At 44.7% G+C, this 25,643-nt stretch overlaps 1 protein-coding gene across 1 annotated transcript; it reads right to left on the bottom strand.

The window, feature by feature from the left end:
- Positions 1-11,357: 11,357 nt before the first annotated feature.
- LOC123725224 (splicing regulatory glutamine/lysine-rich protein 1) lies at positions 11,358-13,574 on the bottom strand (the record flags this gene model as incomplete). The annotated part of the gene is made up of 1 exon (XM_045690338.1): positions 11,358-13,574. A coding segment is annotated over one exon (699 nt), but the record flags the coding sequence as incomplete, so codon positions are not given.
- Between the last annotated feature and the right edge of the window lie 12,069 nt (positions 13,575-25,643).

The following is a 25,643-nucleotide window of genomic DNA, read 5'->3' as shown; positions in this document are numbered from 1 at the left end:
TGGTGTAACTCTTAAAGTATGAGCCAATATAGCACAAATGTATAACTGACCAGGGGAGAGCTGTACAGAGTACACAAACACGGAGAGAAAAAGGACAGGACTAAAGGAGCCTAAATGTTAATCCTTATAGTTCGATCTATAGCTAGAGGTCTCCTGATATCTCCAGGAGTGAGAAGTATCATTTTCTGAAATCTGTCGTTGTCTAGTCATTGTCTTTTTGTAAACTAGGGGCCCATCTTCTTTAAATTTGGGGCGGTAGCGTAGCCTAGTGGTTAGTTAGAGCGTTGGACTAGTAACCGAAAGGTTGCAAGATCGAATCCCAGACCTGACAAGGTACAAATCTGTCGTTCTGCCCCCTGAACAAGGCAGTTAACCCACTGTTCCCCAGTAGGCCGTCATTGAAAATAAGAATTTGTTCTTAACTGACTTGCCTCGTTAAATAAAGGTAAAAAAAATAGCTGTCTGTCTTTCTAGTGGCCTATTTGGTGTGTGAACTGCTCATAACTTGTAGCTGATTGTTGACGCATCAACCAGGATTAAAGGGATACTTTGGGATTTTGGCAGAGGACCCTTTTATCTCCTTCCCCAGAGACAGATGAACTCGTGGATGTCTCTCTACACACCAAGTCACTCAGCTCCATCATATCCTCACATGGTCTCTCCTATCACTGCTATGAGGATGGCCCTCTCCTCTTCTCTCTATACACCAAGTCACTGGTCATATCCTCACATGGTCTCTCCTATCACTGCTATGAGGATGGCCCTCTCCTCTTCTCTCTACACACCAAGTCATTCAGCTCTGTCATATCCTCACATGGTCTCGCCTATCATTCCTATGAGGATGACACTCAACTACTTTTCTCCTTCCCCCCTTTCTGACACCCAGATGGCGACACTCATCTCTGCGTGCCGGGTCAAATATCTCAACATGGATGTCGGCCCACCGTAAGCTCAACCTCGACAAGATAGAGCTGCTCTTCCTCCCCGTTGGAAGGCCAGCCCGCTTCAAGACCTCTCCATCATCACGGTTGACAACAACTCCACGTTGTTCCCCTCCAAGAGTACAATGAAACCTTGGCGTGACCCTGGACAACACCTGCAAACATCAAAGCACTGACTTGTTCCTGCAGGTTCATGATGAAATCTTCAAAGAGTATTAACCCACCACCAACTTGCCTTTCATTTAACTAACCCATTCATTTAACTAACCCATTCATTTAACTAACCCTTTCACTTAACTAACGCATTAATTTAACTAACCCATTCATTTAACTAACCCTTTCATTTAACTAACCCATTCATTTAACTAACCCATTCATAAAAGTACACAGTGATGCTCCTTCTTTCCGAATAAATATCGAAGGTCTTATTCTGGTGGCATGAAAATCGATGCTTGTAAGTCGCTCTGGATAAGAGCGTCGTCTGAATGACCAAAAAAATGTAAGGACATTACATGTTTATTTATTTTATTTGTATTTATTTCACCTTTATTTAAGCATGTAGGCAAGTTGAGAACAAGTTCTCATTTACAATTGTGACCTGGCCAAGATAAAGCAAAGCAGTTCGACAACATACAACAACACAGAGTTACACATGGAGTAAAACAAACATACAGTCAATAATACAGTAGAAAAATAAGTCTATATACAATGTGAAAAAATGAGGTGAGATAAGGGAGGTAAAGGCAAAAAGGTAAACTGGAATGGTAGATTTGTAGTGGAAGAAAGTGCAAAGTAGAAATAGAAATAATGGGGTGCAAAGGGAGCAAAATAAATAAATAAATACAGTAGGGGAAGAGGTAGTTGTTTGAGCTAAATTATAGATGGGCTATGTACAGGTGCAGTGATCTGCTCTGACAGCTGTTAAAAGACGAATTGGCTCTGGGAAACCAAAACAGCCAAATAGTCCCCATCTAAACGTGAATCGCTTCTCTAATTGTGGTACTGTTTCTAGAAAACATAAACCCCTCTACTTTCATATAACGTAAAAAAAAAAACATTCTCACAAATGCTAAATACACACTTACAATACAGTGTTTTATCACAGTTGCAGCTGACAGTATGTTTCCATGACAACTCATTTGTCTTCCGTTTACACACACAGGTGTTTCGGAGACGCAGATTGCTAATTAGCACAGGTTGTCCACTCTTGTCTTCAGTCTGTTTTACGTAAACAAACGCTCTAACATGGAAATATTTTCCCCAGTGGGAACCCTAACCCTATAAAAAGGTGTGTTGTTTATTTAAAGGGATACTTTGGGATTTTGGCAATGAGGCCCGGACTTTATCTACTTCCCGAGAGTCAGATTAACTCACGGATACCATTTTTATGTATCCAGTATGAAGGAAGTTAGAAGGTAGTTTCACAAGCCAATGATAACTAGCATTAGCGCAATGACTAGAAGTCTATGGTATCTACTAGCATGCTAGCAGACGAACTCACGGATACCATTTGTATGAATCCAGTATGAAGGTAGTTTCACAAGCCAATGATAACTAGCATTAGCGCAATGACTAGAAGTCTATGGTATCTACTAGCATGCTAGCAGACGAACTCACGGATACCATTTTTATGTATCCAGTATGAAGGAAGTTAGAAGGTAGTTTCATGAGCCAATGATAACTAGCATTAGCGCAATGACTAGAAGTCTATGGTATCTACTAGCATGCTAGCAGACGAACTCCACGGATACCATTTTTATGTATCCAGTATGAAGGAAGTTAGAAGGTAGTTTCACTGAGCCAATGATAACTAGCATTAGCGCAATGACTAGAAGTCTATGGTATCTACTAGCATGCTAGCAGACGAACTCACGGATACCATTTTTATGTATCCAGTATGAAGGAAGTTAGAAGGTAGTTTCACGAGCCAATGATAACTAGCATTAGCGCAATGACTAGAAGTCTATGGTATCTACTAGCATGCTAGCAGATGAACTCATGGATACCATTTTATGTCTTTGCGTGAGGTTTGAAGAAAGTTGCTAACTAGCATTAGCGCAATGACTAGAAGTCTATGGTATCTACTAGCATGCTAGCAGATGAACTCATGGATACCATTTTTATGTCTTTGCGTGAGGTTCGAAGAAAGTTGCTAACTAGCATTAGCGCAATGACTAGAAGTCTATGGTATCTACTAGCATGCTAGCAGATGAACTTATGATTACCATTTTTATGCCTCTGCGTGAGGTTCAAAGAAAGTTGCTAACTAGCATTAGCGCAATGACTAGAAGTCTATGGTATCTACTAGCATGCTAGCAGACGAACTCACGGATACCATTTTTATGTCTCTGCGTGAGGTTCGAAGAAATTTGCTAACTAGCATTAGCGCAATGACTGGACTTGTATGGGTTATCTGCTAGAAGATACTAGAGATACGCTCCTTATGTTTCCAAAACCGTCCGCCAAGCGATGCGTGTAAACGTTTAGAGCAAGCGTCGGGGCTCTTAGCATCTTCTGCTTGTGGGAGTGTTGCTAAGAGCCCCGATGCTAACTACCTTTAGCGTCTATTAACGATGGTATCTTCTGATCGGGCAGTGTTGCTATCGTTAATAGGTGCTAAGGGTAGTTAGCATCGGGGCTGTTAGCAACACTCCCCCCCCCCGATCAGAAGATACTATCGATTATAGGCGCTAAGGGAAGTTAGCATCGGGGCTCTTAGCAACACTGCCCCGGTCAGAAGATACTATCGTTAATAGGCGCTAAATGTAGCTAGCATCGGGGCTCTTAGCAACACTGCCCCACTCAGAAGATACCATCGTTAATAGGCGCTAAAGGTAGTTAGCATCGGGGCTCTTAGCAACACTCCCCCCGATCAGAAGATACCATCGTTAATAGGCGCTAAGGGTAGTTAGCATCGGGGCTGTTAGCAACACCTCCCCGATCAGAAGATACTATCATTAATAGGCGCTAAGGGTAGTTAGCATCAGGGCTCTTAGCAACACTGCCCCGGTCAGAAGATACCATCGTCCTGCCTGTTTGGCCCTGTCCGGGGGTATCATCGGATGGGGCCACAGTGTCTTCTGATCCCTCCTGTCTCAGCCTCCAGTATTTATGCTGCAGTAGTTTATGTGTCGGGGGGCTAGGGTCAGTCTGTTACATCTGGAGTATTTCTCTTGTCTTATCCGGTGTCCTGTGTGTATTTAAATATGCTCTCTCTAATTCTCTCTTTCTCTCTTTCTGTCTTTCTCTCGGAGGACCTGAGCCCTAGGACCATGCCTCAGGACTACCTGGTATGATGACTCCTTGCTGTCCCCAGTCCACCTGGCCGTGCTGCTGCTCCAGTTTCAACTGTTCTGCCTGCGGCTATGGAACCCTGACCTGTTCACCGGACGTGCTTGTTGCACCCTCGACAACTACTATGATTATTATTATTTGACCATGCTGGTCATTTATGAACATTTTAACATTTTAACATTTTGACCATGTTCTGTTTTAATATCCACCCTGCACAGCCAGAAGAGGACTGGCCACCCCTCATAGCCTGGTTCCTCTCTAGGTTTCTTCCTAGGTTTTTGGCCTTTCTAGGGAGTTTTTCCTAGGGAGTTTTTCCTAGCCACCGTGCTTCTTTCACATGCTTTGCTTGCTGTTTGGGGTTTTAGGCTGGGTTTCTGTACAGCACTTTGAGAATATCAGCTGATGTACGAAGGGCTATATAAAAATAAATTTGATTTGAAATTTGAATAGGCGCTAAGGGTAGTTAGCATTGGGGCTGTTAGCAACACTGCCCCCCCGATCAGAAGATACTATCGTTAATAGGCGCTAAATGTAGTTAGCATCGGGGCTCTTAGCAACACTGCCCCACTCAGAAGATACCATCGTTAATAGGCGCTAAAGGTAGTTAGCATCGGGGCTCTTAGCAACACTCCCCCCGATCAGAAGATACCATCGTTAATAGACGCTAAGGGTAGTTAGCATCGGGGCTGTTAGCAACACTGCCCCCCCGATCAGAAGATACTATCGTTAATAGGCGCTAAGGGAAGTTAGCATCGGGGCTCTTAGCAACACTGCCCCGGTCAGAAGATACTATCGTTAATAGGAACTAAAGGTAGTTAGCGTATCTATGAATGGTATAACTCAGACCCTTGTGTGTGTGTGTGTGTGTGTGTGTGTGTGTGTGTGTGTGTGTGTGACAGAACACAATGAAGTGACCATTGACCTGCCTGCAACAAAAACAACTCCTCTGCCTTCTCACCATCTCTTCATTAACTCTGTGAGTGTGTCACAGATAGACGGACGGAGAGGGAGACGGGTAGAGAGAGCGACAGACGGTCTTTATACTGTCAACACTACAACTATAAACCGGTCTTTATACAGTCAACACTACAACTATAAACCGGTCTTTAGACTGTCAACCCTACAACTATAAACTGGTCTTTAGACTGTCAACACTACAACTATAAACTGGTCTTTAGACTGTCAACCCTACAACTATAAACTGGTCTTTATACAGTCAACACTACAACTATAAACTGGTCTTTAGACTGTCAACACTACAACTATAAACTGGTCTTTAGACTGTCAACACTACAACTATAAACTGGTCTTTAGACTGTCAACCCTACAACTATAAACTGTCAACCCTACAACTATAGACTGGTCTTTAGACTGTCAACACTACAACTATAAACTGGTCTTTAGACTGTCAATACTACAACTATAAACTGGTCTTTAGACTGTCAACCCTACAACTATAAACTGTCAACCCTACAACTATAAACTGTCAACCCTACAACTATAGACTGGTCTTTAGACTGTCAACACTACAACTATAAACTGGTCTTTAGACTGTCAACACTACAACTATAAACTGGTCTTTAGACTGTCAACACTACAACTATAAACTGGTTGGACAGACAGTCAACCCTACAACTATAAACCGGTCTTTATACAGTCAACACTACAACTATAAACCGGTCTTTAGACTGTCAACACTACAACTATAAACTGTCAACACTACAACTATAAACTGGTCTTTAGACTGTCAACACTACAACTATAAACCGGTCTTTAGACTGTCAACACTACAACTATAAACCGGTCTTTAGACTGTCAACCCTACAACTATAAACTGGTCTTTAGACTGTCAACACTACAACTATAAACCGGTCTTTAGACTGTCAACACTACAACTATAAACCGGTCTTTAGACTGTCAACACTACAACTATAAACCGGTCTTTAGACTGTCAACCCTACAACTATAAACTGGTCTTTAGACTGTCAACACTACAACTATAAACTGGTCTTTAGACTGTCAACACTACAACTATAAACTGTCAACACTACAACTATAAACCGGTCTTTAGACTGTCAACCCTACAACTATAAACTGGTCTTTAGACTGTCAACACTACAACTATAAACTGGTCGGACAGACAGTCAACACTACAACTATAAACCGGTCTTTAGACTGTCAACACTACAACTATAAACCGGTCTTTATACTGTCAACCCTACAACTATAAACCGGTCTTTAGACTGTCAACACTACAACTATAAACTGGTCTTTAGACAGTCAACACTACAACTATAAACTGGTCTTTATACAGTCAACACTACAACTATAAACCGGTCTTTAGACTGTCAACACTACAACTATAAACCGGTCTTTAGACTGTCAACACTACAACTATAAACTGGTCTTTATACAGTCAACCCTACAACTATAAACCGGTGGGACAGACAGACAGACAGGAAAAAGGAACAGTCATAAACTACACTGAAAATAGACTATACAAAAATAGCACCACCACGTCACCTGCTATGTCGGATAAGGTTTATTTTCCTTGCATCTGTCCCAGTTCCTCCACGATTCTGCGATCGTAAATGTTTTTTTTTTCTTCTTCTTCTTCCCAAAATCAACAATTCCCCGCATATTAATGCAAGAGCTTACACATGTGATCAATTACTGCATAAAACAGTCAAATCGTCGCAAATTTGTGTCGCGTAAAACTGACCCATCAGCGCACTAGAAAAAGAGGCGCTCGCAATTTCAACCAATCACGGCACATTTACCGCATAATACGTTTCAATCAAGTCAAGAAACTTATCAGAATTGGTCCACAAATATCACAAAAAAATTACAAATTACCAGGAAGTCCTGGATGGACTGATCTTTCCGATAGCTGGAGATCTGATGAGGTAGAGGGGTAGAGAGGTGGAGTATTGTGTTGATTGAATATTACCAGGAGAAGAAAAAAAACCCACCTAGAATATAAATGTGTTTTAAATGAGATCAAATCACATTTTGTAGACCGACAGTGAAATGCTTTACTTACAGGGTTTTTTTTCCCAACAGGGCAGAGTTAAATATATAACAATATATAGAAATAGGAACAGTAACAAGTCAAAATAACATGGCTATATACAGAGAGTACCAGTACTGAGTCCACGTACCCCTGCATTAGTAATGAATACACAGTCAATAACAAGTCAAAATAACATGGCTATATACAGAGAGTACCAGTACTGAGTCCACGTACCCCTGCATTAGTAATGAATACACAGTCAATAACAAGTCAAAATAACATGGCTATATACAGAGAGTACCAGTACTGAGTCCACGTACCCCTGCATTAGTAATGAATACACAGTCAATAACAAGTCAAAATAACATGGCTATATACAGAGAGTACCAGTACTGAGTCCACGTACCCCTGCATTAGTAATGAATACACAGTCAATAACAAGTCAAAATAACATGGCTATATACAGAGAGTACCAGTACTGAGTCCACGTACCCCTGCATTAGTAATGAATACACAGTCAATAACAAGTCAAAATAACATGGCTATATACAGAGAGTACCAGTACTGAGTCCACGTACCCCTGCATTAGTAATGAATACACAGTCAATAACAAGTCAAAATAACATGGCTATATACAGAGAGTACCAGTACTGAGTCCACGTACCCCTGCATTAGTAATGAATACACAGTCAATAACAAGTCAAAATAACATGGCTATATACAGAGAGTACCAGTACTGAGTCCACGTACCCCTGCATTAGTAATGAATACACAGTCAATAACAAGTCAAAATAACATGGCTATATACAGAGGTACCAGTACTGAGTCCATGTACCCCTGCATTAGTAATGAATACACAGTCAATAACAAGTCAAAATAACATGGCTATATACAGAGAGTACCAGTACTGAGTCCACGTACCCTCTGCATTAGTAATGAATACACAGTCAATAACAAGTCAAAATAACATGGCTATATACAGAGAGTACCAGTACTGAGTCCACGTACCCCTGCATTAGTAATGAATACACAGTCAATAACAAGTCAAAATAACATGGCTATATACAGAGAGTACCAGTACTGAGTCCATGTACCCCTGCATTAGTAATGAATACACAGTCAATAACAAGTCAAAATAACATGGCTATATACAGAGAGTACCAGTACTGAGTCCACGTACCTCTGCATTAGTAATGAATACACAGTCAATAACAAGTCAAAATAACATGGCTATATACAGAGAGTACCAGTACTGAGTCCACGTACCTCTGCATTAGTAATGAATACACAGTCAATAACAAGTCAAAATAACATGGCTATATACAGAGAGTACCAGTACTGAGTCCACGTACCTCTGCATTAGTAATGAATACACAGTCAATAACAAGTCAAAATAACATGGCTATATACAGAGAGTACCAGTACTGAGTCCATGTACCCCTGCATTAGTAATGAATACACAGTCAATAACAAGTCAAAATAACATGGCTATATACAGAGAGTACCAGAGAGTGGCCAAAAGTATGTGGACACCTGCTCGTCCAACATCTCATTCCAAAATCATGGTCATTAATATGGAGTTGGTCCCCCCCCCCCTTTGCTGCTATAACAGCCTCCACTCTTCAGGGAAGGCTTTCCACGAGATGTTGGAACATTGCTGCGGGGACTTGCTTCCATTTAGCCACACGAGCATTAGTGACCATTAGTGGCGTACCAATTCATCCCAAAGGTGTTCGATGGGGTTGAGGTCAGGGCTCGGTGCAGGCCAGTCAAGTTCTTCCACACCAATCTCGAATAAACCATTTCTGTATGGATGCCGCTTTTGTGCATGTGGGCAGTGTCATGCTGAAACAGGAAAGGGCCCACACACTGGACTCTACCCAAGAGAGTTAGTTAAAAAAAAAAAAGGTCAATGTAGGTAGTCAAAAAGCCATTTGATGAGCTATTTATCAGTCCTGTTTAGGAGTCTTATGGATTCGGGGTAGAAGATGTCCAGGGTCCTGTTGGTTCTAGACGTGGTGCATCGGTACCGCTTGCCATGTGGTAGCAGAGAGAACTGGACTTGGGAGGCATGAGTCTGACCATTTTTAGGCCCTTCCTCTGACGCCGCCTGGTATTGAGACATTTACATTTTAGTCATTTAGCAGACGCTCTTATCCAGAGCGACTTACAGTAGTGAATGCATACATTTCATTTTCATTTCATGCATTAAAAAAAATGGGAATTCCCGTGGGTTGTGGGAATCGAACCCACAACCCTGGCGTTGCACACACCATGCTCTACCAACTGAGCCACAGGGAAGACGTCCTGGAAGGCAGGAAGCTTGGCCCCAGTGATGTTCTGGGTGATGCAGCCAGTCAAGATGCTCTCGATGGTGCAGCTGTAGAACTCTTTGAGGATCCGAGAGCCTTATGACAAATCTTTTCAGCCTCCTGAGGGGGGAAGAGGTGTTGCCGTGCCCTCTTCATGACCGTGGGGGTGTATGTGGACCATGTCCTGTGGATGGGAACGTCCCGCTCTGCCCTCCGTTTCCTGTAGTCCACCATCAGCTCCTTTGTCTTGCAGACAAAATAGGATGTCCCCCCCTGCTGGAAGTGGGACCTGAGTGGAGAAGATTTGGGAGCCCCTGTGTAACAGTATATAGGTTCGCGTCCCCTCTCCTTGCCCCCTACCTGGGCTCGAACCAGGGACCCTCTGTACACATCGACAACAGTCACCCCACGAAGCATCGTTACCCATCGCTCCACAAAAGTCTTGCAGAGCAAAGGGGGAAACGACTACTTCAAGGTCTCAGAGCGAGTGACGTCACCGATTGACACGCTATTAGCACGCACCACCACTAACTAGCCATTTCACATCGGTTACACCACCGCTAACTAGCCATTTCACATCGGTTACACCACCGCTAACTAACTAGCCATTTCACATTGGTTACACCACCACTAACTAACTAGCCATTTCACATCGGTTACACCACCGCTAACTAGCTAGCCATTTCACATTGGTTACACCACCGCTAACTAGCTAGCCATTTCACATCGGTTACACTTGCTCCACAGCACATTAAATACATGTAGTTTATAGCCAGCCTTATTAACGTTATAGTGCCTGTAGCCAGCTAGCCTGCTACGCTAGGTTAAACGTAAATGTAATTATTTGCAGGACAAACATGGTAAATTAACCTTCCGTTTCAAACCTGTTATGTCAATACTTTTACCTTTTTCCTCAGGTGGGACCGCTCTCTTGTCGACGACTGGTGGTCCATATTTTCCATCCGATTAAAATGGGCATTAAAGTGGGCGAATCATTGAAGCTCATGTTTGTCACTTTGGTCAATGAGTCAACTAATTTAAAAACATTTACCGAACTAGTTAAAAAACGTATATCTCCCTACTACTAGTTTAACTGCATCACAACCGGCCATGATCGGGAGTCCCATACGGGCGGCGTACAACTGATCCAGCATCGTCCGGAGTTTGGCCGGGGTAGGCCCGTCATTGAAAATAAGATTTTTTTTCTTAACTGACTTGCCTAGTTAAATAACTAAAATAAATAAATAAAGCTGCAGACTTCTGTTAACCTCGTTCCCCCATCTCCCTCTTTTGCCTGAGGCCTAAAAGCTCATCTTGGCGTCGACCTTCCTTGCGGTTCCTGCTCTTGACTAAGTATGGTAGGCGACTTCAATTAAAGTTCCTAAAACCTAGCCGAGGTATAGCTGAACAATACATTTAGAAGGTCAAAGTGCAAACTTTTCACTTGGACACCTCTGGATAACACTTTAAGGGTCCGTAATAAACCATTTATATAGTATTTATAAAAGTGTTTGTTCATCATTTATTAATCATTACTCCAAATGTATAAAACATTTATATAGTATTTAAAAGTGTTTGTTCATGTTTTCATCATTACTCCAAATGTATAAACCATTTATATAGTATTTATAAAAGTGTTTGTTCATCATGTATTAATCATCAACCCCAAATGTATTAACCATTTACTAATCATTTGTAAAGTATTTTTGTAGTCCCACAAATATACATTTGTGACTAGCTTTAGTAAAACATTAACAAATGTGGAAGTAACAATGATTTAAAAAAAGGTGAGCAAACTGTTTATAAATGATTTATTACAGACCCTTTAATATAAAGTTATCCACATTTGAAGCACCCTTTTGATTTCTGGGTAAAAACTAAAAAAGGTGGAAAGAACAAGAAAATGGAGAACATTTTCTTTTTTTTTTGTTGCAAGAATTAATTTTATTATTATCTTCAAAACAAGAGAAAAAAATAAAATAAAAAAATGTCCCTCCGGTTCAGTTCATTCAGCTGGTAGTTTAAATTAAATAGAGGTCATTGCAAAAACTAAAAATAAAATTTAAATTAAAATAAAAAGGAACAAATTTGATGAATCTTCACAGTGCACGGAACCTTTTAAACCCAAGACATGGACCTTTAACACCCTCCAGTGTCTCTACCCCCGTCCGCGCTCAACGAACAACAATATTCACATATTGTCAGAATTGTGTAAATATAATTCAGGTATCATAAGACACAACTACCACTAAGGGGCTGAACAATTCTGGTAACTTTACAACAACAACAAAAATAAAAAAAAAAATAAAAAATCACAGATTCCTGAAATCAAGAAGGAAATCTGTGAATCCTACAACCTGGGATTTCTGGGAAATCTGGTGAATTTTAGGGGGGGGGGGGGGGAAGTAATTTTGCAAAACATAGGCCAACAACTACCTCTAGGTCACTCTTGCTCAGTCTGCTTACAGCAGAGTAACAGTCATTTACATCTCGATAGTGCTTTTTTCCCTCCTCCTCCTCCTACACGTTTTCACTCTAGAGAATACATATCTGATATGAAAGATGGTATATTGTGTGTGTCCATAATAGTTCACTATTCTTGTATATAGTCCACAACATCGGGAACTGGTTGCTATTTGGGATGCATCCCAGGTCGTAGAAACTCTTCAAAAATAACCTGGGGTGGGGGACAGGACGGTGGGGGACAGGGACAAATCAAGGTTTTAGCAATTACACATTTTTTTTTTAAACACAAAAAAAATAATTAAAAATCAAAGCATTATTCAAGTAAATTGACTCGTCCAAGCAACAGCCTATGTTGAGCAGAGTCTAAAAAAAATTAATATTTTATACATCAGCCTTAAATTCATTAAATTAATTCAAATCCTCAGCAAAAAAAATAAAAAATAACAAAACCCCCCAAACAAAGTGTTGAACTAAAGTGAACAAGCTTGCAGAGTCCTCTTATGGTCTTCACTACGGGGTCCCGTCACAAATGACACCCACATTCCCTACATAGTGCCCTATTATTATAGGGAATATGGGCCCTCGTCAAAAGTAGTGCCCTATATAGGGAATAGGATGGTATTTGGAATGCAGAGGCTGTGTGACGCCTCTTTGAGACCTTTACAGTTCACTGACAGGAGGCTCGGAAGGAAACCAAATATCTTTCCTCCGAAATGGCGCCCAATTCCCTTCTTAGTGCACTAGGTTTGGGCCACGAGCCTTAAAGTCGTGCACTAGTTAGGGAATAAGGTTTGGGCCACGAGCCTTGGGCTGAAACGTGTGGAAAAAAACGCTTCACGACGAAATGTCTCATAAGGCTACGCTAGACATTTGGTCTTCGCCTCTTCTCTCCTCCTCCTCTTCTCTCTCTCTGTTATTGTCCTTGTTCTTCTTCTTCTTGTGTTTGTGTTTCAGTCCTGCGATCTCTCCCTCCTCAGCCTCCAGTCTCTTCTGCTTTCTGTCTTTCTTCTGTTTCTTCTTCTCTTTCTTCTTCTCTTTTTTATCTTTCTTCTTCTTCTTGTCTTTCTTGTTGCCCAGGCTACCGACAGAGCTGGCGCTGCTGCTACGACTTCTGCTGCTGCCCCCATGCACCGCTGGCTCTCCCTCCACCGCTCGCTGTCCGCCCACTTTTTTCTCTCCTTCCTCCTCCTCCCCCTCTGAGATCTCTCCCTCGCTGTAGTCCGGTTCGAAGGCTGCCTCATCTGTCTCTCTGACCAGGTCAGAAGGAGGTCTAGAAGAAGGGACCGAGGGAGGAGGTTTGGAAGAATGGAACGTGGAAGGTTTGGAAGAATGGACCGAGGGAGGAGGTCTGGCTTTAGGGTGCTCTGTCTCTCTCTCCTTCTCCCTATCCACCCCTTTCTCTCTCTCCTTCTCCCTATCCACCCCTTTCTCTCTCTCCTTCTCCCTATCCACCCCCTTCTCTCTCTCCTTCTCCCTATCCACCCCTTTCTCTCTCTCCTTCTCCCTATCCACCCCTTTCTCTCTCTCCTTCTCCCTATCCACCCCCTTCTCTCTCTCCTTCTCCCTATCCACCCCCTTCTCTCTCTCCTTCTCCCTATCCACCCCTTTCTCTCTCTCCTTCTCCCTATCCACCCCTTTCTCCTTCTCCCTAGCCACCCCTTTCTCTCTCTCCTTCTCCCTATCCACCCCCTTCTCTCTCTCCTTCTCCCTATCCACCCCTTTCTCTCTCTCCTTCTCCATCTTCTCCCTCATCTTTTGTATCTGCCACTCTCTCTCTTTCTTTCTCTCTCTCTCTCTGACAGCTCGGGGCACCCCTGCCCTGTTGTCAGTCCTGGGGGCTGTAGGAGTGAGGCCGGGTGTTGTTGGGGCTTTCCACCACTCGTCTCCTTCTCTAGGGTTCCTAGGCTGGCCTGCTGGCTCTGTCTCCCCGCCGAGAAGCTCTCTGCTCTGGGCTCTTCTCCCTCAGCCTTTCCCCTCCCGGGCTGGTTCTCCATGGAGCCGTATATATCCTGCGTCGTGTCCCTGCCAGGGCTGCTCTCGCTGGGTCTGGTGGGCTCAGACCCTCCCTGAGATCTCTGAGTGGAGGAGGAGGAGGAAGAGGAAGGGTCAGATGGGGGTTGGTCGCTCTTGGAGACGGGCGAGGCACCGCCTAGCTCCCCGGTGGTCTCCCGGTGGTCTCCCGGTGGTCTACGGTCAGTAGAGTCGGTGTTACGGCCAACGGTGGATGAGATCTGGTCGTTGTTGTCTTCATGTTTGTGGTGGAGGTGGTCTCTGTGCTCCCTGGCTCTGGGGTCCGGTGGTCTACGGTCAGAAGTTGCTTTGTGGTCCCTGGAAGAAGATAAAGGTTTACGATCCCGTGAGTGAGAGTGTGAGGAGGAAGACGAGCTCTTCTCACTGCTGTGGTCGCTCCCTCTCTCTCCAGTCCTCTCTCCTTCTCTCCTCTCTCGCTCCGGCCGCTGAGACGAGCTCTTCTCACTGCTGTGGTCGCTCCCTCTCTCTCCAGTCCTCTCTCCTTCTCTCCTCTCTCGCTCCGGCCGCTGAGACGAGCTCTTCTCACTGCTGTGGTCGCTTCCTCTCTCTCCAGTCCTCTCTCCTTCTCTCCTCTCTCGCTCCGGCCGCTGAGACGAGCTCTTCTCACTGCTGTGGTCGCTCCCTCTATCCCCAGTCCTCTCTCCTTCTCTCCTCTCTCGCTCCGGCCGCTGAGACGAGCTCTTCTCACTGCTGTGGTCGCTCCCTCTATCCCCAGTCCTCTCTCCTTCTCTCCTCTCTCGCTCCGGCCGCTGAGACGAGCTCTTCTCACTGCTGTGGTCGCTCCCTCTCTCTCCAGTCCTCTCTCCTTCTCTCTCTCTCCTCTCCCTCTCCGGACGCTGAGACGAGCTCTTCTCACTGCTGTGGTCGCTCCCTCTATCCCCAGTCCTCTCTCCTTCTCTCCTCTCTCGCTCCGGCCGCTGAGACGAGCTCTTCTCACTGCTGTGGTCGCTTCCTCTCTCCCCAGTCCTCTCCCCAGTCCTCTCTCCTCTCTCCCTCCTCTCTCGCTCCGGCCGCTGAGACGAGCTCTTCTCACTGCTGTGGTCGCTCCCTCTCTCCCCAGTCCTCTCTCCTTCTCTCTCTCTCCTCTCTCGCTCCGGACGCTGAGAGGAAGAGAGAACCTTTCTCGGTCTGTCCATATCTTTGTCAGAAGCGCGGCTGTGTTCCCTCTCTCTCTCTTTCCCCCGCTCTGTCTCCCTCTCTCTCTCCCGCATCTTTTCCTTTAACCGATCTCTCTCCCTCTCCATCTCTCTGTCTTTCTCAGTAGGTATGTGGTCTCCGGACTGTTTCCTATCCTGCAGGCCGTCTTCTCTGTCTCTGCCACTAGAGGGGGACATAGTTCTCTCCGGCTTGGGAAAGGTACAGTCCCTCTCTTTCCATCGCCCTGCCTCCGTCTCCGTTGTCACGGCGACGTGGGGTCCGGGGGGGAAAGGGAGGGAGGGGGCGAGCAAGGGGCGGAGTAGTTGAACCCTGACCCCTCCTTCCTCTTCCTCTGATTCGTAGTCCTCCTTCTCCCACTTGGAGCGAGGGACCTGGAGGAGGAGAGAAGAGAACATCTGTATGTGTGAGATGTCTCTCTCCTGTATGAGTACTATCTGGTCTAACAGGTGTAGAGCTGTGTGTCTCCTGTATGAGTACTATCTGGTCTAACAGGTGTAGAGCTGTGTGTTTCCTGTATGAGTACTATCTGGTCTAACAGGTGTAGAGCTGTGTGTTTCCTGTATGAGTACTATCTGGTCTAACAGGTGTAGAGCTGTGTGTCTCCTGTATGAGTACTATCTGGTCTAACAGGTGTAGAGCTGTGTGTCTCCTGTATGAGTACTATCTGGTCTAACAGGTGTAGAGCTGTGTCCCCTGTATGAGTACTATCTGGTCTAACAGGTGTAGAGCTGTGTGTCTCCTGTATGAGTACTATCTGGTCTAACAGGTGTAGAGCTGTGTGTCTCCTGTATGAGTACTATCTGGTCTAACAGGTGTAGAGCTGTGTCCCCTGTATGAGTACTATCTGGTCTAACAGGTGTAGAGCTGTGTGTCCCCTGTATGAGTACTATCTGGTCTAACAGGTGTAGAGCTGTGTGTCTCTCCTGTATGAGTACTATCTGGTCTAACAGGTGTAGAGCTGTGTCCCCTGTATGAGTACTATCTGGTCTAACAGGTGTAGAGCTGTGTCCCCTGTATGAGTACTATCTGGTCTAACAGGTGTAGAGCTGTGTGTCCCCTGTATGAGTACTATCTGGTCTAACAGGTGTAGAGCTGTGTGTCTCTCCTGTATGAGTACTATCTGGTCTAACAGGTGTAGAGCTGTGTGTCTCTCCTGTATGAGTACTATCTGGTCTAACAGGTGTAGAGCTGTGTGTCCTGTATGAGTACTATCTGGTCTAACAGCTGTGTGTCTCCTGTATGAGTACTATCTGGTCTAACAGGTGTGTGTCTCCTGTATGAGAACTATCTGGTCTAACAGCTGTGTGTCTCCTGTATGAGTACTATCTGGTCTAACAGGTGTAGAGCTGTGTGTGTCTCTTGTATGAGTACTATCTGGTCTAACAGGTGTAGAGCTGTGTGTGTCTCCTGTATGAGTACTATCTGGTCTAACAGGTGTAGAGCTGTGTGTGTCTCCTGTATGAGTACTATCTGGTCTAACAGGTGTAGAGCTGTGTGTCTCTGACCTGTATGAGTACTATCTGGTCTAACAGGTGTAGAGCTGTGTGTCCTGTATGAGTACTATCTGGTTTAACAGCTGTGTGTCTCCTGTATGAGTACTATCTGGTCTAACAGGTGTAGAGCTGTGTGTCTCTCCTGTATGAGTACTATCTGGTCTAACAGCTGAAGAGCTGTGTGTCTCTGACCTGTATGAGTACTATCTGGTCTAACAGCTGTGCGTCTCCTGTATGAGTACTATCTGGTCTAACAGGTGTAGAGCTGTGTGTCTCTGACCTGTATGAGTACTATCTGGTCTAACAGGTGTAGAGCTGTGTGTCTCTCCTGTATGAGTACTATCTGGTCTAACAGGTCTAACAGCTGTGTGTCCTGTATGAGTACTATCTGGTCTAACAGGTGTAGAGCTGTGTGTCTCCTGTATGAGTACTATCTGGTCTAACAGGTGTAGAGCTGTGTGTCTCCTGTATGAGTACTATCTGGTCTAACAGGTGTAGAGCTGTGTGTCTCCTGTATGAGTACTATCTGGTCTAACAGGTGTAGAGCTGTGTGTCTCCTGTATGAGTACTATCTGGTCTAACAGGTGTAGAGCTGTGTGTCTCCTGTATGAGTACTATCTGGTCTAACAGGTGTAGAGCTGTGTGTCTCCTGTATGAGTACTATCTGGTCTAACAGGTGTAGAGCTGTGTGTCTCCTGTATGAGTACTATCTGGTCTAACAGGTGTAGAGCTGTGTGTCTCCTGTATGAGTACTATCTGGTCTAACAGGTGTAGAGCTGTGTGTCTCCTGTATGAGTACTATCTGGTCTAACAGGTGTAGAGCTGTGTGTCTCCTGTATGAGTACTATCTGGTCTAACAGGTGTAGAGCTGTGTGTCTCCTGTATGAGTACTATCTGGTCTAACAGGTGTAGAGCTGTGTGTCTCCTGTATGAGTACTATCTGGTCTAACAGGTGTAGAGCTGTGTGTCTCCTGTATGAGTACTATCTGGTCTAACAGGTGTAGAGCTGTGTGTCTCCTGTATGAGTACTATCTGGTCTAACAGGTGTAGAGCTGTGTGTCTCCTGTATGAGTACTATCTGGTCTAACAGGTGTAGAGCTGTGTGTCTCCTGTATGAGTACTATCTGGTCTAACAGGTGTAGAGCTGTGTGTCTCCTGTATGAGTACTATCTGGTCTAACAGGTGTAGAGCTGTGTGTCTCCTGTATGAGTACTATCTGGTCTAACAGGTGTAGAGCTGTGTGTCTCCTGTATGAGTACTATCTGGTCTAACAGGTGTAGAGCTGTGTCTCCCCTGTATGAGTACTATCTGGTCTAACAGGTGTAGAGCTGTGTGTCTCCTGTATGAGTACTATCTGGTCTAACAGGTGTAGAGCTGTGTGTCTCCTGTATGAGTACTATCTGGTCTAACAGGTGTAGAGCTGTGTGTGTCTCCTGTATGAGTACTATCTGGTCTAACAGGTGTAGAGCTGTGTGTGTCTCCTGTATGAGTACGATCTGGTCTAACAGGTGTAGAGCTGTGTGTCTCTGACCTGTATGAGTACTATCTGGTCTAACAGCTGTGTGTCTCCTGTATGAGTACTATCTGGTCTAACAGGTGAAGAGCTGTGTGTCTCTGACCTGTATGAGTACTATCTGGTCTAATAACTGTGTGTCTCCTAGTATGAGTACTATCTGGTCTAACAGGTGTAGAGCTGTGTGTCTCTGACCTGTATGAGTACTATCTGGTCTAACAGGTGTAGAGCTGTGTGTCTCTCCTGTATGAGTACTATCTGGTCTAACAGGTGTAGAGCTGTGTGTCTCCTGTATGAGTACTATCTGGTCTAACAGGTGTAGAGCTGTGTGTCTCCTGTATGAGTACTATCTGGTCTAACAGGTGTAGAGCTGTGTGTCTCCTGTATGAGTACTATCTGGTCTAACAGCTGTGTGTCTCTGACCTGTATGAATACTATCTGGTCTAACAGGTGTAGAGCTGTGTGTCCTGTATGAGTACTATCTGGTTTAACAGCTGTGTGTCTCCTGTATGAGTACTATCTGGTCTAACAGCTGAAGAGCTGTGTGTCTCTGACCTGTATGAGTACTATCTGGTCTAACAGGTGTAGAGCTGTGTGTCTCTGACCTGTATGAGTACTATCTGGTCTAACAGGTGTAGAGCTGTGTGTCTCTGACCTGTATGAGTACTATCTGGTCTAACAGGTGTAGAGCTGTGTGTCTCTCCTGTATGAGTACTATCTGGTCTAACAGGTGTAGAGCTGTGTCTCTCCTGTAGTAGTACTATCTGGTCTAACAGGTGTAGAGCTGTGTGTTTCCTGTATGAGTACTATGTGGTCTAACAGGTGTAGAGCTGTGTGTCTCCTGTATGAGTACTATCTGGTCTAACAGGTGTAGAGCTGTGTGTCTCTGACCTGTATGAGTACTATCTGGTCTAACAGGTGTAGAGCTGTGTGTCTCTCCTGTATGAGTACTATCTGGTCTAACAGGTCTAACAGCTGTGTGTCCTGTATGAGTACTATCTGGTCTAACAGGTGTAGAGCTGTGTGTCCTGTATGAGTACTATCTGGTCTAACAGTTGTAGAGCTGTGTGTTTCCTGTATGAGTACTATCTGGTCTAACAGGTGTAGAGCTGTGTGTTTCCTGTATGAGTACTATCTGGTCTAACAGGTGTAGAGCTGTGTGTCTCCTGTATGAGTACTATCTGGTCTAACAGGTGTAGAGCTGTGTGTCTCCTGTATGAGTACTATCTGGTCTAACAGGTGTAGAGCTGTGTGTCTCCTGTATGAGTACTATCTGGTCTAACAGGTGTAGAGCTGTGTGTCTCCTGTATGAGTACTATCTGGTCTAACAGGTGTAGAGCTGTGTGTCTCCTGTATGAGTACTATCTGGTCTAACAGGTGTAGAGCTGTGTCTCCCCTGTATGAGTACTATCTGGTCTAACAGGTGTAGAGCTGTGTGTCTCCTGTATGAGTACTATCTGGTCTAACAGGTGTAGAGCTGTGTGTCTCCTGTATGAGTACTATCTGGTCTAACAGGTGTAGAGCTGTGTGTTTCCTGTATGAGTACTATGTGGTCTAACAGGTGTAGAGCTGTGTGTGTCTCCTGTATGAGTACTATCTGGTCTAACAGGTGTAGAGCTGTGTGTGTCTCCTGTATGAGTACTATCTGGTCTAACAGGTGTAGAGCTGTGTGTCTCTGACCTGTATGAGTACTATCTGGTCTAACAGCTGTGTGTCTCCTGTATGAGTACTATCTGGTCTAACAGGTGAAGAGCTGTGTGTCTCTGACCTGTATGAGTACTATCTGGTCTAACAGGTGTAGAGCTGTGTGTCTCTCCTGTATGAGTACTATCTGGTCTAACAGGTGTAGAGCTGTGTGTCCTGTATGAGTACTATCTGGTCTAACAGGTGTAGAGCTGTGTGTCTCCTGTATGAGTACTATCTGGTCTAACAGCTGTGTGTCTCTGACCTGTATGAGTACTATCTGGTCTAACAGGTGTAGAGCTGTGTGTCTCCTGTATGAGTACTATCTGGTCTAACAGGTGTAGAGCTGTGTGTCTCCTGTATGAGTACTATCTGGTCTAACAGGTGTAGAGCTGTGTGTGTCTCCTGTATGAGTACTATCTGGTCTAACAGGTGTAGAGCTGTGTGTGTCTCCTGTATGAGTACTATCTGGTCTAACAGGTGTAGAGCTGTGTGTCTCTGACCTGTATGAGTACTATCTGGTCTAACAGCTGTGTGTCTCCTGTATGAGTACTATCTGGTCTAACAGGTGAAGAGCTGTGTGTCTCTGACCTGTATGAGTACTATCTGGTCTAACAGGTGTAGAGCTGTGTGTCTCTCCTGTATGAGTACTATCTGGTCTAACAGGTGTAGAGCTGTGTGTCCTGTATGAGTACTATCTGGTCTAACAGGTGTAGAGCTGTGTGTCTCCTGTATGAGTACTATCTGGTCTAACAGCTGTGTGTCTCTGACCTGTATGAGTACTATCTGGTCTAACAGGTGTAGAGCTGTGTGTCTCCTGTATGAGTACTATCTGGTCTAACAGGTGTAGAGCTGTGTGTCTCCTGTATGAGTACTATCTGGTCTAACAGGTGTAGAGCTGTGTGTCTCCCCTGTATGAGTACTATCTGGTCTAACAGGTGTAGAGCTGTGTGTCTCCCCTGTATGAGTACTATCTGGTCTAACAGGTGTAGAGCTGTGTGTCTCCCCTGTATGAGTACTATCTGGTCTAACAGGTGTAGAGCTGTGTGTCTCCTGTATGAGTACTATCTGGTCTAACAGGTGTAGAGCTGTGTGTCTCCTGTATGAGTACTATCTGGTCTAACAGGTGTAGAGCTGTGTGTCTCCTGTATGAGTACTATCTGGTCTAACAGGTGTAGAGCTGTGTGTCTCCTGTATGAGTACTATCTGGTCTAACAGGTGTAGAGCTGTGTGTCTCCTGTATGAGTACTATCTGGTCTAACAGGTGTAGAGCTGTGTGTCTCCTGTATGAGTACTATCTGGTCTAACAGGTGTAGAGCTGTGTGTCTCTCCTGTATGAGTACTATCTGGTCTAACAGGTGTAGAGCTGTGTGTCTCCTGTATGAGTACTATCTGGTCTAACAGGTGTAGAGCTGTGTGTCTCTACTGTATGAGTACTATCTGGTCTAACAGGTGTAGAGCTGTGTGTCTCTGACTGTATGAGTACTATCTGGTCTAACAGGTGTAGAGCTGTGTGTCTCCTGTATGAGTACTATCTGGTCTAACAGGTGTAGAGCTGTGTGTCTCCCTGTATGAGTACTATCTGGTCTAACAGGTGTAGAGCTGTGTGTTTCCTGTATGAGTACTATCTGGTCTAACAGGTGTAGAGCTGTGAGTGTCTGCCGGTATGAGTACTATCTGGTCTAACAGGTGTAGAGCTGTGTGTCTCTGACCTGTATGAGTACTATCTGGTCTAACAGGTGTAGAGCTGTGTGTCTCTGACCTGTATGAGTACTATCTGGTCTAACAGGTGTAGAGCTGTGTGTCTCTGACCTGTATGAGTACTATCTGGTCTAACAGGTGTAGAGCTGTGTGTCTCTGACCTGTATGAGTACTATCTGGTCTAACAGGTGTAGAGCTGTGTGTCTCTGACCTGTATGAGTACTATCTGGTCTAACAGGTGTAGAGCTGTGTGTCTCTGACCTGTATGAGTACTATCTGGTCTAACAGGTGTAGAGCTGTGTGTCTCTGACCTGTATGAGTACTATCTGGTCTAACAGGTGTAGAGCTGTGTGTCTCTGACCTGTATGAGTACTATCTGGTCTAACAGGTGTAGAGCTGTGTGTCTCTGACCTGTATGAGTACTATCTGGTCTAACAGGTGTAGAGCTGTGTGTCTCTGACCTGTATGAGTACTATCTGGTCTAACAGGTGTAGAGCTGTGTGTCTCTGACCTGTATGAGTACTATCTGGTCTAACAGGTGTAGAGCTGTGTGTCTCTGCCTGTATGAGTACTATCTGGTCTAACAGGTGTAGAGCTGTGTGTCTCTCTGTATGAGTACTATCTGGTCTAACAGGTGTAGAGCTGTGTGTCTCTCCTGTATGAGTACTATCTGGTCTAACAGGTGTAGAGCTGTGTGTCTCCTGTATGAGTACTATCTGGTCTAACAGGTGTAGAGCTGTGTGTCTCCTGTATGAGTACTATCTGGTCTAACAGGTGTAGAGCTGTGTGTCTCCTGTATGAGTACTATCTGGTCTAACAGGTGTAGAGCTGTGTGTCTCCTGTATGAGTACTATCTGGTCTAACAGGTGTAGAGCTGTGTGTCTCCTGTATGAGTACTATCTGGTCTAACAGGTGTAGAGCTGTGTGTCTCCTGTATGAGTACTATCTGGTCTAACAGGTGTAGAGCTGTGTGTCTCCTGTATGAGTACTATCTGGTCTAACAGGTGTAGAGCTGTGTGTCTCCTGTATGAGTACTATCTGGTCTAACAGGTGTAGAGCTGTGTGTCTCCTGTATGAGTACTATCTGGTCTAACAGGTGTAGAGCTGTGTGTCTCCTGTATGAGTACTATCTGGTCTAACAGGTGTAGAGCTGTGTGTCTCCTGTATGAGTACTATCTGGTCTAACAGGTGTAGAGCTGTGTGTCTCCTGTATGAGTACTATCTGGTCTAACAGGTGTAGAGCTGTGTGTCTCCTGTATGAGTACTATCTGGTCTAACAGGTGTAGAGCTGTGTGTCTCCTGTATGAGTACTATCTGGTCTAACAGGTGTAGAGCTGTGTGTCTCCTGTATGAGTACTATCTGGTCTAACAGGTGTAGAGCTGTGTGTCTCCTGTATGAGTACTATCTGGTCTAACAGGTGTAGAGCTGTGTGTCTCCTGTATGAGTACTATCTGGTCTAACAGGTGTAGAGCTGTGTGTCTCCTGTATGAGTACTATCTGGTCTAACAGGTGTAGAGCTGTGTGTCTCCTGTATGAGTACTATCTGGTCTAACAGGTGTAGAGCTGTGTGTCTCCTGTATGAGTACTATCTGGTCTAACAGGTGTAGAGCTGTGTGTCTCCTGTATGAGTACTATCTGGTCTAACAGGTGTAGAGCTGTGTCTCCCCTGTATGAGTACTATCTGGTCTAACAGGTGTAGAGCTGTGTGTCTCCTGTATGAGTACTATCTGGTCTAACAGGTGAAGAGCTGTGTGTCTCTGACCTGTATGAGTACTATCTGGTCTAATAACTGTGTGTCTCCTAGTATGAGTACTATCTGGTCTAACAGGTGTAGAGCTGTGTGTCTCTGACCTGTATGAGTACTATCTGGTCTAACAGGTGTAGAGCTGTGTGTCTCTCCTGTATGAGTACTATCTGGTCTAACAGGTGTAGAGCTGTGTGTCTCCTGTATGAGTACTATCTGGTCTAACAGGTGTAGAGCTGTGTGTCTCCTGTATGAGTACTATCTGGTCTAACAGGTGTAGAGCTGTGTGTCTCCTGTATGAGTACTATCTGGTCTAACAGCTGTGCTTGTCTCTGACCTGTATGAATACTATCTGGTCTAACAGGTGTAGAGCTGTGTGTCCTGTATGAGTACTATCTGGTTTAACAGCTGTGTGTCTCCTGTATGAGTACTATCTGGTCTAACAGCTGAAGAGCTGTGTGTCTCTCCTGTAGTAGTACTATCTGGTCTAACAGGTGTAGAGCTGTGTGTCTCTCCTGTAGTAGTACTATCTGGTCTAACAGGTCTAACAGCTGTGTGTCTCTGACCTGTATGAGTACTATCTGGTCTAACAGGTCTAACAGCTGTGTATCCTGTATGAGTACTATCTGGTCTAACAGGTCTAACAGCTGTGTGTCCTGTATGAGTACTATCTGGTCTAACAGGTGTAGAGCTGTGTGTCCTGTATGAGTACTATCTGGTCTAACAGTTGTAGAGCTGTGTGTTTCCTGTATGAGTACTATCTGGTCTAACAGGTGTAGAGCTGTGTGTTTCCTGTATGAGTACTATCTGGTCTAACAGGTGTAGAGCTGTGTCTCTCCTGTATGAGTACTATCTGGTCTAACAGGTGTAGAGCTGTGTGTCTCCTGTATGAGTACTATCTGGTCTAACAGGTGTAGAGCTGTGTGTCTCCTGTATGAGTACTATCTGGTCTAACAGGTGTAGAGCTGTGTGTCTCCTGTATGAGTACTATCTGGTCTAACAGGTGTAGAGCTGTGTGTCTCCTGTATGAGTACTATCTGGTCTAATAGGTGTAGAGCTGTGTCTCCCCTGTATGAGTACTATCTGGTCTAACAGGTGTAGAGCTGTGTGTCTCCTGTATGAGTACTATCTGGTCTAACAGGTGTAGAGCTGTGTGTCTCCTGTATGAGTACTATCTGGTCTAACAGGTGTAGAGCTGTGTGTTTCCTGTATGAGTACTATGTGGTCTAACAGGTGTAGAGCTGTGTGTGTCTCCTGTATGAGTACTATCTGGTCTAACAGGTGTAGAGCTGTGTGTGTCTCCTGTATGAGTACTATCTGGTCTAACAGGTGTAGAGCTGTGTGTCTCTGACCTGTATGAGTACTATCTGGTCTAACAGCTGTGTGTCTCCTGTATGAGTACTATCTGGTCTAACAGGTGAAGAGCTGTGTGTCTCTGACCTGTATGAGTACTATCTGGTCTAACAGGTGTAGAGCTGTGTGTCTCTCCTGTATGAGTACTATCTGGTCTAACAGGTGTAGAGCTGTGTGTCCTGTATGAGTACTATCTGGTCTAACAGGTGTAGAGCTGTGTGTCTCCTGTATGAGTACTATCTGGTCTAACAGCTGTGTGTCTCTGACCTGTATGAGTACTATCTGGTCTAACAGGTGTAGAGCTGTGTGTCTCCTGTATGAGTACTATCTGGTCTAACAGGTGTAGAGCTGTGTGTCTCCTGTATGAGTACTATCTGGTCTAACAGGTGTAGAGCTGTGTGTCTCCTGTATGAGTACTATCTGGTCTAACAGGTGTAGAGCTGTGTGTCTCCCCTGTATGAGTACTATCTGGTCTAACAGGTGTAGAGCTGTGTGTCTCCCCTGTATGAGTACTATCTGGTCTAACAGGTGTAGAGCTGTGTGTCTCCTGTATGAGTACTATCTGGTCTAACAGGTGTAGAGCTGTGTGTCTCCTGTATGAGTACTATCTGGTCTAACAGGTGTAGAGCTGTGTGTCTCCTGTATGAGTACTATCTGGTCTAACAGGTGTAGAGCTGTGTGTCTCCTGTATGAGTACTATCTGGTCTAACAGGTGTAGAGCTGTGTGTCTCCTGTATGAGTACTATCTGGTCTAACAGGTGTAGAGCTGTGTGTCTCCTGTATGAGTACTATCTGGTCTAACAGGTGTAGAGCTGTGTGTCTCCTGTATGAGTACTATCTGGTCTAACAGGTGTAGAGCTGTGTGTCTCCTGTATGAGTACTATCTGGTCTAACAGGTGTAGAGCTGTGTGTCTCCTGTATGAGTACTATCTGGTCTAAC

Source organism: Salmo salar, chromosome ssa11 (assembly GCF_905237065.1).
Source record: "Salmo salar chromosome ssa11, Ssal_v3.1, whole genome shotgun sequence".
NCBI classification, from domain to species: domain Eukaryota; kingdom Metazoa; phylum Chordata; class Actinopteri; order Salmoniformes; family Salmonidae; genus Salmo; species Salmo salar.
The sequence above is the reverse complement of the archived record's forward strand: the minus strand, read 5'-3'. Positions and strand labels throughout refer to the sequence as shown.